Genomic DNA, 17,194 nt, shown 5'->3' with positions numbered 1-17,194 from the left:
CCGTCAAAAAAAATGTCATGTGCTAGTAATCACCAACATTGCAGGGCCTCGCATAACCCTTGTAAGAGGAGACTTGTTGCAATATCTGAGCCTTGTGCAACTGCTACTGTAATGAGATACCGGATAATAATTTCGGCAACAGCTTTATGTCAGTCTTCAATGTTTTATGGTTCTGTATCAGTATGTGAAAAGTTTGGGTCCTATTGCTCACGCCAATTAACAGTACAATGTGACTGCGGGCTGGGAAATGAGAGTCACAGTGCAGGCAATGCATTTTTTTAACACGATTTTTATTGGACATTGAGCGACCCGTGCTTGACTTGTGCCCTGAATGCCTCCAGCACTACGAAGCCATCATGAAGTACATCAGCCAGCCGCCACTCCTTCTGGATGTCCATATGCACAAGCCGACGCTGAATGCCAAGACGTGGATGGACGCCCTACTCGCATTCTTCCCTGGTCTGCAGGTGAGACTGGACATTTTGCTGAGCATATGATTTGAGAATCCTTTATCTAAAATGCTGCTCCTTGTCTCGTGAATTATGTCATTGTCAAGGTGAATGCGTCTCCTTGCTTAAACGAGCATGGGGTGGAGGTTGTCTTTGTCAGTAGCTCTGAGCCAGTGGGGGAAATGTCCTATGGCTGGAGCCAGTCTCCGCATGACAACCAATGTTAATTTTTCTCAGTGGTACTCATAATATTGATCCTAAGAGTCATCATTATGAATGGATTCATTATGTATGTATGTTAAACTTCTTTCGCACCGTACGTGGCCAACCGTGATAATCGGAGGTGTGGTCAACCTTCAAATATTGCTTTCTCTATTTGTATGCATACGAATATCAGCACTAAGTCAAAGTGAAAACAAATCCTGATTATGCATTTAGTTTTTTGTGCTGTCGCCCGTGCCTCGGATAATACCGTCAACTTGTTACATTTGAGACATTTACAAGCTTGGTTTTTTGACACATGCTCTCAGTAGAATTGGCTCAGTTCCCTGACACGGACATAACACTATCTGCCTTTGACAGTGATCTACTAAGCAGAAGCGCATTCCTGATACAGTCCTCTCTCACTTCTTTGCTCTCTTGGGCCTGTGTGCATTCAGGTGCTCAAAGGGGACATCAGGCCAGCCATCGAGACCCATGAGATGCTGTACCAGGTGACACGGCGACACAACTTCCTCCCAGAGGTGCGGACATAAATAAAACCTACTCCCTCCCCTACTGCGGTTTAGATGCCACGTGGCAGCCCCGACGTGATTGCGCTATTGCAGGTGCCAGTCTCTTTGTTGCGTTTGTGCGTGTCATCCTTTTATAACGCGTAACCACTTCAGGCGACGTCGGTAATGTGTTGTGCTGAGCTTGAGGGAGCCAATGAAGCTCAGTGGCGATTATTAGAATATTATTTAGACTGGAGGAATCCGATGAGCTATGAAGCTCTTTTCCAGTTTTCCAGTAGGACATCACTATAGCTAAAAATACCAGGCATCTATTATTTAGTCAGTTTGCGGTATTTCACATTGCATGCCTTTGCCATATCCCGAATGTACATACATTTTCACGTATTGTCAAATGAGTTTAGCATTTACCCATGTTTTACATTGTTTACGTGAAGTCTCTGTTATACGCTTTAACAATTCCACTTTATTCAGCCAAGTGAAATAAATAAATTTTTCTGAATACACCTTTATGATTTTGCAGTTTGTTTTTTAGACATACTGTAAACTTGAGGTTCCCTAAAAATCTGTTAATGATGATGGTGCATGCGAAATCATCTTTACAAGGGACCGTGAAGAAAAAGTTTCCCACATTGCATGGGAGTGGGCGCAACTGTTAAGTCCATTCACGTTCTGGCTCAGGAGCAAAGGCACGGCTGCAGGACTTGTTGTTTGTGTCCCCGACACAGGCCTTCACCACCGACTTCCGCGTTCACTGGGGCCAGCACCCACTGAGGCCGGAGTTTGCCGAGAGCACTTACTTCCTGTTCAAGGTGGGGGAGAAAGAGAGTGTGATCATAACCGTGGGGTTTTACAGAAATGTACCCTGACCCTTTTTCGTTTCAGGTGGGTACCAACTACAAAAAAATGTGGACGTTTAATATTTAGCTATGGTGCAGTTTATTATGCAGTTTAAGTTAAAATTTAGCTAGGCATTTTAGCAGTGTGAGGTGGTGCGGTGGGGCAGTGGTTAGCGCACGGGGCTATGAACCCGACGAACTGAGTTTGATTCTCAGTCACAGCTGACTTGAGTGTTGAGTGATATCTGAACGGATCCTGGGTTACCCCTCCTTCATCAACCCCCACTGACCATTGTGGTGAAATATGGTTAAACAAAACCCATAGGCCCAACGGCATGGGGAAGGCAATCATCCAGCACTGGATTGACAAAGGGTTGAAATTGTTTAAATTAATCAGTCATGTAACGATGCACTGATTAATTGATGCAAATCTATTATAATGCTCACGACACATGCCATGCATCGTGCGTGTGAAAATTGATATCTATTTTTGTATGTAATGGGGTCACTTGACCCCTGAAGACTCTTAAGAGGTGCTACATTCACCACAATGTCAAACAATATATTCTGGAATGGAATTGTGATCCCCCGCCTATTACAAGCAGATGCGTTGTTAAATGTGTCATCACCCAGTCTATATCCACTGCTGGATAAAAAAACAACCCATGCCATTCACACCTTTCACAGTCCAGCAATAGTACAATCCATATCACTCCAACACATGATGGAAGTTGATTTATTATTTTATTATTGATAATGATCCACTGCAGCACATTGAGTGTTTGCATAATATTGCAGTTGATACAGCTCCGTTGGTAGAACTAGCGGGCCCCAGGAATGAGATTATAACTTCAAATCCAGGCCAAGCTTGACTGGTCTTATCACTATGGGGTTGATAAAACGAGCTCTACCTGGTCAGTCTGAAAGTTCATATTTCCATTGCAGGGGTCAGTCTCTTGATGTGACAACCGATGTTATCTTTAAACAAAGTGGTACTCATTTTATCAGTTCCCAAACGATGATGGGCTGAGACAACCCAAGACCAAGATTTGAACTTATAACCGTCTAAACACAGCACCACCTGGTCAAATACAACAATGATAATGTTATTAGAGTTATCCTTGTTTATAAATAAAATCGTACTGTTGTCACCATATCAGGTCATGCTAACTTTTAATTATATTGTTTATGTGTAGGCAACAGGTGATCCCTATTATCTGGAAGTTGGCAAGTCCATCGTGGAGAACTTGAACAAGCTAGCACGCGTGCCGTGTGGATTTGCCGCGATGAAGGACGTCAGGACCAATAGCCATGAGGACCGGTGAATAAATAACATCACATGCATTCGTTTATTCATCCGTGTGTACTTGATCTTGATAACGATGCATGAGAACCTCGTTTAGAAATGGGTCTTGTTGAGATGGTAATCGAGTTTTAAGCTAGAAAAGTATAGTCACTGACATACGTACGGCAAAGCTGTACAAATTGAGATTAAGAGATATGGCTTCATAGTTAAACCGTTTAACGAACGGTCCGTCAGAGAGGCGTGTGGATATTGATCAGATGCTTGTGACAAATAGTGATCATTTTAAAATGTGACAAGGACACTTTTTTTCTTTCAAAAAGGACACCTTTTACCCCTGTAATATAAACGTAATTTAGGCAGTTTTAGAAATCCGAGTGTGTTAAACGGTTATAGTCGTTGCACGCCTATAATCCATAGACTTTGTGGTGACGGTGGATTAAACTGAGAGGATGTGTGCGAGATGGCCACTTTGAGGGCAGCGAGACGCGCCTGGAAGGAGGCAGTACAGAAAGTAGAGGGGTGCTAATTCTAGATTTGAAGCTTTCGTGACTGCAAGGATTCATATTCTTAGGTTTTTTCGGTAAAGTCACGTAGCTAAAAATGTTAAATTAATAAAAGTAAAATAAAAATAAAATAAAAATCACGACGTTTCGGAGGCATAACAAGCCTCCGTCTTCAGGTGGAACCGTCACAGCACGATAGCTGTATCAAGTCAGAGAAATTTCTAAGAAAACAGTCCTTGTATATATACTGGTTGAGGGTGGGAGGAGCCAAGATAGGCCCTGGATATTATTATTGTGAGGTATCGGTGCGGCTGAAGCACGCTGTTAGGAATGAGCCTTTGTTGTGTAGACTGGTTGAAAATAGTTGTTAAGGTGAGGCTGATGTAAAGGTGCGTGTAAATGGGACTGAGCCTTTTGCTGCTGCCCCGTTGTAACGGGTTGGCACGGACTCTCACGTTCTTTGATTCGATCTGCCGGCACTGCAGTTGAAGCGATGGTGCAAGTTTCTTAAATTCCCCCCGCGTCTGTCCACCCAGAAATATAAATGGGCGTGCACCACAGTTAATTTTTAACGGCAGCTTGCTTGTAGTTGCATAAAGTGTGGGCACCTTCTCCGTGAAGTCTGGCCAGCATGGAAGAGTAGGCCAAATACTCTCTAGAGGGCATCTCTTGAGCTCTCTTTCGTGGAGTTCCTTCTGCCACCAGTGGCATGAGGAAGTGATTCCATTGTTGCACCTTTACTTATTTCAGAGAAACTCTGCTGCTCACATATCCGTGTGAAGTTTGCGTTATCCGGTTATATGCATTGGGTTTTCATGGCAATTCATTTTCCGCGCACACAAAATGCGTGAAGAGCAATTGGCACAACATCCCAGGCACACTGGCTGCTCCAGGAAACGAGGCTTTAGTGCACATCATTAACTGTAGCACACATTGTAGTGGTACCCAGATGTCAATGATCAAGATCGGAGAGCATATGGCGGGATAATATGACAGCAGACTTTGGAGTTTGTGTATAGACTACATCAGTTAGGTATACCAAAAGGGAAGGAGTTAGAGCAAGCTGTGGTGACATAAACAACCTTGATTGGTATGACACCATGATCGTACCTACTTTGAATAATTAAATCTCTCTCAATGTTTGCTGTTGCTGCACGGTCCCCACAGTATGGACTCGTTTTTCCTGGCCGAGATGTTCAAGTACCTGTACCTGCTATTTGCGGAGAAAGAGGACCTGGTGTTTGACATCGAGGCCTACGTCTTCACCACGGAGGCTCACCTGCTGCCCCTCTCATTGTCAGTCAGCAACGCCAACAACAGCCGCAACAGCACGGTGAGGCCTCGGTTTTTTTCTTATAGCTTCCCCAGCTATTACGCTTCCAATGTGAATTTACATAGTGGCTTCAGATGGATAGTGGGCCAGCATCTCAGGCTGGACCATATGTAACACGTTCATTATGGTTGGTCAGGTATGCTTTCTTGGATAAAGAATGTGTTATTATATCTGACTTAATGGGACTGTTTGCAACACACACAATTTGCTATTCAAAGGCCACAAATTAAAATGCTAATCATTGGTTGGCTCACCACAGCATTCCTGTGTGGTAAAAGCTGTGGGAAAATTGACTGTCCATATGGAATTGTAGATGTTTCCATCACTGGCTCAGGGCCACCAACAGAGATTTGCTGCACCCCATAATTTCTTAGAGCATTGACCCGCTAAGACTTTTGTTAGAATCTTATTTGTTGACAACCTCACCGTCGCCTGACACTCGGAATCTCCCTCTGCAGGGCAATGCGTTCACCCATTCGGACGATGGAAGCTCCGACTGGGCTTGCCCCAACTCGCAGGTGCTCTTCCCAAATGACCCCACCTTTGCTCAGACGCTCCGCGAGCCGTTCAAGAACGTCGTGGATGAAGTTTGTCCAAAGCCAAAGCAGCAACAGTAAGAACCGGGGGGAGTCATCCCCTCTCTCTGTGTTTATAATAAGTACATTGCTCAGTTTTGGAAAGTTTCCTGGGGAGATTGAGCCATTTTTATCGGAACTTTCACTATGCTCAGCTACAAAGTTGCACTTAATCGGTCCATGGTAATGAACAGACACGTGTCATTAATGTAATGAATGACTTCGTCACACACTGCTGGTCTCCGTTGCTCTTTATTTAGCTTCTTGCTCGCACCCCGCTGGTCCTGACAGCGGACCAGCGTCTCCTCACGCGCGCCCCACACGCGCTCCCTCGTCAGTCCTTCCGCCCCCCCCACTCCGCACACCGCTGGCCGACGGCGTGCCGAAGTTCCTCCAGCCACGTGGCTGATGGCGCGGATCCCCTCCGGCCACCCAACGTGGTCCAGCTTCTTCACTCCAACAACTGACCCTGGAGCCCTTCGGGCTCCCATCTATATCCCCTTTACCACGTGATCCTGTCTCCTCCCCTTCCGGACCGTCAGATCTGGCCTTCTGATAGCGCCCTGCTGGCTCCACCCCGTTCACCTCGCTTCCGATTGGACCCGAGGTGAACGGCGGGCCCTCCCATATGCCCCCATACTGGGCTCTGCCCCCCAATACCCCGGGCCGTATGATTGGGCCAGAGCCCAGCAGCGAACCCCGTTTACGCTCGCATTACATTAGCATAAGTGGATTGACAGAGGGGTATAGATACAATTTTTGTATCATTTGCTAAGGGGTTAATTATCACTCGGTATGACTCAATTTTCTGATAGTCTGATTGAAATACCACAGTCTCTATTAGAATGTTTTAAATGCAAATACTGTATTGTGTAGTCAAATCGAAAATATTGTCAATGAGTGAGTGACAGCACCCATCTGTGTTAGTTGAGCTGAACTAGGATTGTAGATTTCACATTCCTGTGTTAGGGACAAGTCTCCCAACAGTTGAACTATTATATAGCATTTTATCACTATTGTGGTGATTTTCTAATGCAGGATAACTCAAAATGCAATAGATGCCCTTATAAAGCACACTGGTAAACAGCAACTCATCATACATTTTAACAAGGAACCCAGGATGATTGTTCGAGGCATTGTTCGCACATTTTAATCTCCTAAAGCCAGACTAATTGGGGAGACGGCTTCCCAGTTACGTGTAATGTCTAGCATTCTAATAGTAATGCATGTCTCTACAGTTAAATTATATTCAGATGCGTTGAACAACTAACATCTTAAATTTACACTAAATAAGTGTTATCTAATTATATTTTTAAAAATCTAATTTTATAAAACTAAAAATATACGATTCTACAGTTTAATCTGAGCCCACCATCACTGTGCAGTAGATGTAGAAGGCTTGGGTTCACTGGCTGTGGAAGACTCAAAAGCTTGATGGGTTGGAGAGTTTTTTTGTGTCTATAAAATCAGAATCTATCAAAATCTTTATTTGGAATGGAGGAATCTCAAGAGCTATGAAGCTCTTTATCTCAAATGTCGAGTATGGGCGGGTCAACGAGTCACAATCTGTCAACGGTGAGTGAAGAGAGAGCCTGAACAAAGCACGTGGACGACTGAGGCGTCCAAGCGGAACGGGTTCACCGAATTGCACGCGTGCGGGAGTCCAAAAGAGTGGAGATGAGTGTATATTGTAGCTTTAGACTGCTGGTGTGCAAAACACGTGTCAATTGTAATTATTACAATTGTTGGGGATAGTATCATGCATTTCCTAGTGGTGAGAAGTTCATCTAGAATAAGATTAGCATAGAGCTTTATGAATGGATGCCATTACATTGAATTCAAAAGCCTTGTCTGACCACCTACATCTTAAATAGTTTGAAAATGGTGCACTGGTTGGAGTTTTTTCCCTTTTGAGTAAGCTGGAATTCTTACCCTGCATTCCAGCTTACACAAGTCCAAATCAGGAGGTCTTACTGCGATGTGAACATTTCACATAGACTAGAAGAGAAAGAGGTTACATGGATGATGAGCTTAAGGGGATAAGGAGCAGATTGGTAAGAGGTTTAAGACTGTTGCGGTGGCTTGGCTACAAGGTGCCTGCCTCCAAACAGGTAATGCATCGAACGTGTCAGCCCCTAAATGAACCTTGCACCGTGTGGTCACATTGTCGTACGACGCTTGGCAAGTTCCCTGCCCGGGGGCGCTTGGTACGGGCCATGACACATCCTGCACCGCTGCCTGGACCCTCCGCGAGCCGTGCCCGAGCAGGGCACACGCGCCAGGTAGCGAGGCGATGCTCTGCTCAAGTTGCCCGTACCCGCAGCCCCACAGGGAAGTCATTGCAAGTGTTTGTTTTGTCGTCGTCGTCATCATCGGCTGGCAACCTTTCCCTATTTCTGCATCAGATCGGTCACCATTAGATATACAGCGGGATTAAGCACACCGCGGTGTTCAATTCCCAGCCATGGTTAACGTGAATGGTGAGTGATATCTTGACCGGGTGCTGCCCCCAATCTGCTTCGTCATCCTACTCTAACTAGCTTTGTTACGTATGGTCACACAACTCCCACGACCTACGTGGCGTGCAGAGACATTCATGCAGCAGCGGATTGACAAAGGGCTGTAAAATTATTATAATTTCCCTACAATCATCCTGCTTCTCTGGCTTATTAATCGCTCTAGAATTTCATCTTTGCTTTAGGTTCTTCTCCACTTGCATTTTCCATATTTTCCTTAGCCCTCATCTGGGTCTCATGAACTCATTTTGTTAATGTGTGTTTTGTTGTAGAGGAGAACCACCTCGTTGATCTGGGCTAATTCAGTGTAACTTTCTTGTGACAATCCACTCGGGCCTTTTATTCGGTTACTGCCATATTTGTCCGACTGTGGGAGGTCGTCGGTCTGAGCGGTGGTTGTGTGGCGCAGGGATTCTCCGTCCCTGCCGGCAGCCAGCCCTGGGACTGAACCTCCTCTCCGGGCGCGAGACTTCCTGGCCACCAACCAGGAGCACGTGGACCTCCTCAAGAAGATGGGCATCAACATCATTCAGCTGCCGGACGGGAGGGTGCAGCTCGTGCATCACGCTTCTCAGGTCGGTTGTGTACTCCTCGGGGTACGGGGATCCGGGGCCCTTCAGTCATCTTCAACGTCACCCTGCTGCTGCCCTATTTAAGACCGGGAGCAAGAGCAGAGCCTCACCATTCTGGCGAATTGCCCGATGATGCTGGATGCAATTACCAGCGAAACGTCGTACTCAAAAATGTAAATGTTGTGGTTTCACGCTTCAACACACCGGTGGGCTAAAGTAGTGAACTATTTGTCTTTTTGTCAACGTGACACTTTTTTGCTGATTGGCCATATCAGGTGGTGGAGGGTTACGACACATTTATAAATAACGCGATCTAACCCAAAAACGTTGATTATGAAAGCTCGCTTGTTTAGGCATGCAGTCTTGCTCCGCTTACGTCAAACAGTCGGTCGGTCAGATCGACGTTTTGACAAACCCGATGAAACACATCGGCCTCGATGATTTGTCCAATTGTTGGTAATAGAGAAGAAACTGTGTTTCACCAAAAATCTGACACAAAGGAACGACTTGTAACAGTCGAATTGGGCTCAAAGTATGTCTGTGCTCAAATGAGAAGATGGCCGTTACTCATCATTGGTGATGTCAAGTCAGTGATGTAAATTCCAAATTATTGTGGCAGAGCCCTCTCTCTCCCAGAGAATGATGACTGGTGACTTCTCACAGTGGTACTAACTTAAATTTTCCTCCCATTTATTAACAGTGTTATATGTATGTTATGTATATGTAAAGAAAATTTTTTACGTAGAAAACAGGATTGTGTGCCAATCAGTAGGTTTATAAACACTAGACAGATGCATGCATTAAACTGTATGTATTCAACACTTCTCAATGTGTTGCGGCAAGCTTGGATTTTTTGTGGAAATCCCATATACAGTGAAACCTTGGATTGCGAGCATAATTCGTTCCGGAAACGTGCTCGTAATCCAAAGCACTCGTGTATCAAAGCGAATTTCCCCATAAGAAATAAAGGGAAACTCAGATGATTCGTTCCACAACCCAAAAATATTCATATAAAAATGATTAATACAAAATACTGTACCTTATATTTTTATTTAAATGTAATATAAAGTAATCAAATGTAGTAATTACATTTAATCGTGGCTGGTGTGAGGGAGACGAGAAAGGAGAGGAGGAGGAGGGTTGTTGTGTAGGACGACTTTCAATGTCACTAACGGAATCACTGCTATCTGTTGGCTCACTGGAATCTTTTTCTTTTTGTGCAACTTTAACAAGGAACCTCGTTCGTGCTTCTCGATGATTTCCTTCTAAACTTCCACCGTAATCATCTCCTTCTTACTGCCTTCCTTTTCAACCTTTTTCTTCATGGGGGGCATTGGTGCAGTACAGTTACTAAAGGACAGTCACTACACTTGGACACAAAATAAAAAAAATGCTTTACCCACACACACGTGGTCACAACACTACAGTAAACGACATACGTTCGCACGGATGTTGACTATACGAGTGAGACACGCCGACTGAGAACGAGCATGGGAGATGATTACCCACAATCCCGCAGCGAGAGAGAGAGAAGAACCATTGGCTCAGTTGTAATCACGTGACGCTCGGCAGACAAAGCGTATACTGTACGTACTGCCCGTATTGCAAGACCTCGCTCGTTTATCAAATTATTATTTATTTAAATTTTTGCTCGTCTTGCAAAACACTCGCAGACCAAGTTACTCGCAATCCAAGGTTTCACTGTACCTCTAAAACACTCTTGTCATAGGTCCAATTTTTTGCTCTGTGAGAATACCTTTTTGTATACTTTAAGTTTCTATACATCATGTATGAACTCGTATTGCTATATACCATAGTGTGTTGAATTAATTGTGACGTTTAGGATTAGAATGCGTTGAGTGATAATGAATAAATGAACGAATGCGCGTCGTCTGTGCTCAATCTTCAGGCTGCAAACTCGCGGGACGCGGCGGACGGCCTCCGCTTCATGCAGGAGATGATGGACCTGTCCAACCAGCAGAAGGAGGACCTGCCGCCCCGCGTCGTGCAGATCATGTCTCCCCCGTTTCTCGGGCGGATGGTTTTGACTGCTGGGCCTGCGCAGTTCGGAGTGGACCTTGCCATTGTGGAAAAAGGGGTGAGCGCCATGACCTTTGTTCTTGCTTTTTTGTTTGCTTTGCTGACTGGCTTATATTGTTCTGACTTTTGGAATGTGTGTACACTGAACCGAGCATCATCAGAATGCATATATATCGTCATCGTAATAATTTTCATTATCAGTAAAATATATTGATGTGTATATGCAATAATCGAGATGAGCGGTGCTGTGGTCTGAGTACTCGACTCACAATTTGAAGTCCTTATCATGCCAACTTGGCCCATCATCTTGTCCTGGTTAAGAAAATAGGATACCACTTTTTGGAAAATCAACGAATAGTGTTTATCCTGTAAAGAGGCTGGTCCATCATAGGAATGTGATATTGCTACCAGGGCCTCCAATGCAGATGAGATGAGTTTGCTTCTGAAGTCAACTCGTGAGCTATGCCACTCCAAACTAAACTAGTACCGCTTTCCACACAAAACCTTGGCTTTTTATTAGGAAGCCACTGGAGATAACTCCACTTTTAAATTTTAAATTGAAAATTAATTTCTCTAGAACCTGCTTTCTATGTTTCGTTTGTTTTTCGTCCCCCGCGCCTCTTATAAGCACGGTTGGCGCCATACGGTGCGAAAGAAGTTCAAAATACATACAATACATTACCTTCATGCTCTTTGAGTTCCTTCACAAAGTCATCAGGACAACAATCCTTATGTAGTGGTGGTATTGACGTGCGCCGACAGTGATGGATCACGGGGCGCGGGGTTGGGCACGCGATGTGGGCGTGGCATGGACGCGCGCGCCGGTGGTAAGGCGCGCTCACACAAGCTGGGAAAAGAGGATCGTAGCGAGTGCGCAGTGATTGGTCAGATAAGTGGGTGCTCTCAGCGACGTCCGCAGGAGGGGTATAAAGGGAGACGCGCGAGAGCACTCGTGGTCAGTGTTAACCAGTTGAAGACCGAAGACGGGGTGGAGGAGGTAGTGGCCCGAGACCCCTAGTCCCGCCGTCCTTGTGAGGACCGGGGCCCTGTGTGGCTCGGAACCGAGACTGGGGGACCCGTAGTCCGACGCCCGTGTGGGTCGGGACGGTGGTACCCAGAGCCGAGACGGGCACCCCCGGCTGGGTGTGTCCCGGAAGGCTACGGGGCGTAAGAGCCCGTGTCAGTATAGCTGAGTGGGTGTTTGTCACCCGTGTAGCTGAGTGGGTGTTAGTCACCCGTGTAGCTGAGTGGGTGTGGGTCACCCGAGTAGCTAAGTGGGTGTCAGTCACCCGTGCAACGAAGTGGGTGTTAGTCACCCGTGTAGCTGAGTGGGTGTGAGTCACCCGAGTAGCTAAGTGGGTGTCAGTCACCCGTGAGACGAAGTGGGTGTTAGTCACCCGTGTAGCTGAGTGGGTGTGAGTCACCCGAGTAGCTAAGTGGGTGTTAGTCACCCGTGTAACGAAGTGGGTGTTCGTCATCCGTGTAACTACAAGTTGGTGAAAATAAAGAGTGTGCTACCCGTGAAGACGTCTCCCGCCGAGTTACTACTTTACACTTACACCCTAGCGAACTTTACATCTCACACTCTCCAACTCTCCCGCCTCTCCCGTTGCTCCCTCTCGACGCGCGCTCCATCGCAAGGTGCAAGCGCTGGTGGCGGTGGGCGAGCCCTTCAGCGGATGCTCGGAGTTGGTGAACGGCGACGCCGTCGTAGGAAAGATCGCGCTGCTGCAGCGGGGCCAGTGCATGTTCGCGGAGAAGGCGCGCAACGTGCAGCTCGCAGGCGGCGTCGGAACCATTATCATTGGTGAGTCGCAGCCACGTTCGCCAACTGCTCGCTCGTGCGCCTCCGATAGGCACGGCTGGCTTCGTACGGTGTAAAATAAGTTCGACGTACTACAGTGACGTTTCAGCTAATCTACGTGACCGCGATCGATCGTGATTTTATAATCCAGTCTGAAAAGTTATCTGCCTTACCGAAGACAATGCACCGTTTTATGTCTCGTGGCTTATTTGGCCAAGTGCCACTGCAATAACAGAACGAAAATATCACAACGTGATGTGACAACGTCCATCTGTGGAAATGGCATTGTGGCAATATTTCTCACATTTGAGGTCACACTTGTAAGGCGTTCACTTTTAGAGCAGGAAGGTAGTATAGCAAGTAGGTGGTTGAGTGTTACACCCTCTTGTGCATACATTTCCTCTGGGAAACTGCAGTTGTATTCACACACGGCAGTACTTAAAACATAATTAGCCGAACATCTTGAGCAAAAACCTCTTGTAAAATAATCTTGAGGCTCATTGAGGCATTTCTGGGCAAATAAGTACATTATTATTCTTGACTGTTATAAGATAGGTGGCTGAGACTTGAGTAACATTTGTGTCACTGTGTGGGTGAAAAACAAAGTAACCAAGAAAGAGGCTCCTGGCCCTTGCATTCTGAGGATCCTAAGAATGTCATGGCAACTCTGAAGGTCAGAATAGAGCTTGACAGGACATCGCTGCACGTGTGAGTATGAAGAGTTGATTGCAATGTGTGGGTCACGGTGCTGAGACGTGCGGTCCCTCGCCTGATATGCAGGAGGTCGTGGGTTCGATCATGTCCCTGATGCCTGTATATTTGGAATTTGCGTCGTCTTTCTCCTCGTGGTCACGTGGATTTTTTTCCGGGTCCTCCGGTTTTTCCCTCCAAATTTTGAAAAATGTGTTTTAGAGTATTTGGCTGCTATACATTTTCATATGATAAGCCACTTCCTTGAGCTATCATTTATGGCCAGGTCGCTTCTGAAAAAGTGCTATACAGCTCAGTGGGCCTTACCTGGTAAAATAAAAATAGGTAAATTAAGTAGGTACATGTGAAGATGGAGGGCACGTCACTCAGATAAGCAGCTAATGGCAAAACCTAAATCGGACACATCGGGGTGATAAGGCTAAGAGCGAGACATGTAATGATTCAGCCTTAAAAAGTAAATTCTCATGCTCATGATATGTCAACTCAGTATTAAATCCAGTCTTTAAGAATCATATACTCTCATTAGCACAGTTGGCTTCATACGATGCAAAAGAAGTTCTACATAATACTCTTTTTGCAAAGTATAGGTACGTTTTACCTGTAGGCTTATACAATGAACTAAGAACCAACGAGACTAACAATACAAGTGAGGGTACTAATGAGACAAAAAATATGATTTAATATAATCATTACATTCATTGCATTGTGGTGGGCCGGTGAATTGTTAAATGTCTAGTAAAAGCAGACCTCCTCTGTCTCATGTTGACCGTGTGACAGTTCCATGGTCTGGTGGACAAAAAGGAAGCAACTATTAATTTTCACATTGTCAACAATATTGGCCACGATCTCTTGGCCTTGTCCGATCAATTCCACGCCATTTCTGCTGCTGCTACCCCTGACCGGTAATCTCTCACACCTGCCCCACACAGATGACACAGAGGGCAGCAGCAGCGACACGGCACCGTTCTTCCAGATGGCGGGTGACGGCAAGAGCACGGACGATGTGGGCGTTCCTCTGCTCTTCCTCTTCCACAAGGAGGGACGCATCCTGCTTGAGGCCCTGGCCCGGGGCCCGCTCGAGGTTCTCTTGGCGAGCCGTGCCCAGCCTCTCTGTGAGAATGCGCACCACCCATCCACCCACCCACCAACCCACTCACGAAATATGAAACTTTCCTTTGACTTTTGACTGTGTCATATGAAAGTGGCTGCCATGCATGCATTCCTTGCAGGTGACAGCAAGGAAAATCAGCAAGGGGAAAGTGACGAGCAGTCCGGAGAGATTTTGGCGCAGTGTGAAAACCACCAACTCTCACGAACTCTGGACCTTGCCCATGCGGCCAATGCAGCGACCAACCCCAGCGATGATGGTGCACGGTCTGGCCAGCAAGATCAGGAATTACCCGCAGGGGACGCAGGGAGGCCCAGGAGAGAGTCCGAGGAAGACGATGGTGAAATTGACTCTTCTGAGATAACCTGTGACGAGAGGCACGTGGCTTGTGATACCGACACAGATGGCGATGGCACAAACGAAGGAGTAGGCTGATGGCGGTGGTGGCAGCTGTGACGGTGGAGGTTGTGGCGGTGATCGTGGTGATGCTGACGGTTCGGCAGAAGAGGTTGATAGGATAGAATCATCGAGTGAGGAGCTGGACTCGGACTCTGAGAAGGATCCTACCGAGAATCCAAGCGATTCCGTGGGCAGTGACTGGACAGAGGAGTTAGAAGCTTTCGCGGAGTATGCAAGAGACGAATTATGACACCTGCAAGGAACATCGCGGTTTGCACAGGACCTTGTTTCCTATAATACTTACAACTGTTCCAAATAATGGTTTACCATTGTATCTCAGGGCTGTCTTAGGATTTAAGGCTGGATGCAATGTTGCCACTGATTGGTGGTAGAGAAAAGAAATAGAGGAGATATTTTCTTTCTCATCGGTGGTGACTTTGTAAGTATTATCTTCCAATCTGAATTAAGAGGTAACCGCGTGATTCCCCCCCCCCCCACCCCGAAAGCATTGTGTATAATATTGTACAGTGCTCTTTGTAGCATCGAAAATGTGATAAAATAAAACGTGTAAATTGAGTTTTTTGTTCCAGATGAAAGATGCATTGAAAAGTAAAAATTTTAAGTAATGAGATTTGGTTTCAAATGCATTCTCGGAAAATATTGTCTCTCATTTACATCGGAATGATTCTGTGCCTTTAAACACCTGCCGTATGTATGCGAGTGCTGCACACGTGCGTCTGTGCCTCGCGGTGTTGTGTTGTCACACAGGTACTGCGCGGTTCATGGGCGAGCACCGTGATGTGGTGGAGACACGTGTACGTGCGTTCGCTTTGTATTGAGCTCAATGAACTCCTTGCTGTGCCATGCCAATATGAATGCACGGAAATGCTGTTGGGATGTGACGAAACGCCGCCATTGTCAGTGGTGACCGGATGGCCTAATGGTCAGTGTCTTGCTTTTCATACTGAGTCAGCTTGCAAGGTGTCCAATGTTCCTTGTGAAAGGATCACTCGACAAACAAGTATTTGTGGTGGCACTTATGCCAACAGATGGCCCTCAGCCAGCAGTGGCAATTTAAACTATCACTAAATTATTAAAACTAAACTATTTTTATTTTACCAGGTTAAGGCCCACTGAGCTGTACTTTAAAAACAACGGAACTATTTTTTATTTTATCAGGTAAAGCGCGCTGAGATATTTAGCTCTTTTTCAGAAGCCACAAATGGGAGCTTAACGAAGTGGCTTATCACCACGTGGAAATGTATAGCAGCCAAACTCTAAACACATGTTTGTAAATGTGGAGGGACTAACTGGAGGACATGGAGAAAAATCCACGTGACCACAGAGAGACAACATGCAAACTCTATATATACAGGCGTTGAGGTCAATCGAACCCACAACCTACATACCAAGCGTGGCAGGTAACATCTCGCCACTGTGACGCATTATTTAATATTCTTATGGCAGAGGCCAGTCCTTCCACAGAACAACCAATGTTAACTTCCCACAAGATGGGAGTTTACTGAATCAACCTTGGAGCGATGATGACCTAAGTTCACTCTTGACAGGGATGCGGCGAGCAACCCCAGTAATTTCTTCAGAGAGTGATGAGAGGACTCTGTCTAATATGTACGATGAAGACCCGATCACATTTCTAATGGTTCACCAGTCAATGCTCTCATGGTCCAATTCTCATGGTGCAGATGACTAATATTACCCGTTTCACGTGTGGTTGTTTGCTACCTGCCACAGATGACCAACACCACAGCCAAGTTTGCCACCGTGCTTTTAGACTGTATTGTGAATTATGGTCTATATATATATAAATTGAATATATATTTGTGAGATTTGATGTCGTATTACTTGACAAAAGGCATGAAATTAATTGAAATTAAATACTTCACCTGCTGGATTGAAAGACAATGAGGAAGTTTATTGATTTTCTTTTTCAGTGTTTCCGTGAATTTATATTGTCTTGGTTCACTACCAGCTGGGGCCAATAAAGCATCCTTTTGTTTCCTTTGGCAGTTAAACAAGTGACTTGGTTCCTTGCATTTGGTTCAGTTCACATCGTGCAGTGTGTAAGAGGCATTGTGTTAACATTACACCGAGAGCTGATTCAGTGTTGTAGTTGGCACTATTTAAAATTGGAAAATTACATTCTGGCAGAGAAACGATATGACACACTGTTCAGTGAGTGGTTTGGGACTGACCACCTAAGTTAGGATCACTGCCCCCCCACTGTTATTGAGTCTTGCATCGAATCTTGAAGCCCGTGTACGAGTCTTGTTTGAGCTCTTGTTACTCT

At 45.7% G+C, this 17,194-nt stretch overlaps 1 protein-coding gene across 1 annotated transcript in view; it reads left to right on the top strand.

Annotated features, from left to right (window-relative positions):
• Positions 1-15,517, top strand: part of LOC133341890 (ER degradation-enhancing alpha-mannosidase-like protein 3) — a 45,625-nt gene extending 30,108 nt beyond the window's left edge. The window contains 12 exon segments of the mRNA XM_061550702.1: positions 342-467; positions 1,109-1,192; positions 1,909-1,992; positions 3,216-3,340; positions 4,996-5,161; positions 5,620-5,774; positions 8,662-8,827; positions 10,734-10,922; positions 12,506-12,671; positions 14,309-14,491; positions 14,609-14,919; positions 14,921-15,517. Coding sequence (XP_061406686.1) covers positions 342-467; positions 1,109-1,192; positions 1,909-1,992; positions 3,216-3,340; positions 4,996-5,161; positions 5,620-5,774; positions 8,662-8,827; positions 10,734-10,922; positions 12,506-12,671; positions 14,309-14,491; positions 14,609-14,919; positions 14,921-15,136 — 1,971 coding nt within the window. The 3' untranslated portion in view covers positions 15,137-15,517.
• Positions 15,518-17,194: the final 1,677 nt, after the last annotated feature.

The sequence above is a fragment of the Lethenteron reissneri genome, chromosome 12 (assembly GCF_015708825.2).
Source record: "Lethenteron reissneri isolate LAM-NWPU_2019-01 chromosome 12, ASM1570882v1, whole genome shotgun sequence".
In the NCBI taxonomy this organism is placed as follows: domain Eukaryota; kingdom Metazoa; phylum Chordata; class Hyperoartia; order Petromyzontiformes; family Petromyzontidae; genus Lethenteron; species Lethenteron reissneri.
This window is presented reverse-complemented; position numbering and strand designations above follow the sequence as displayed.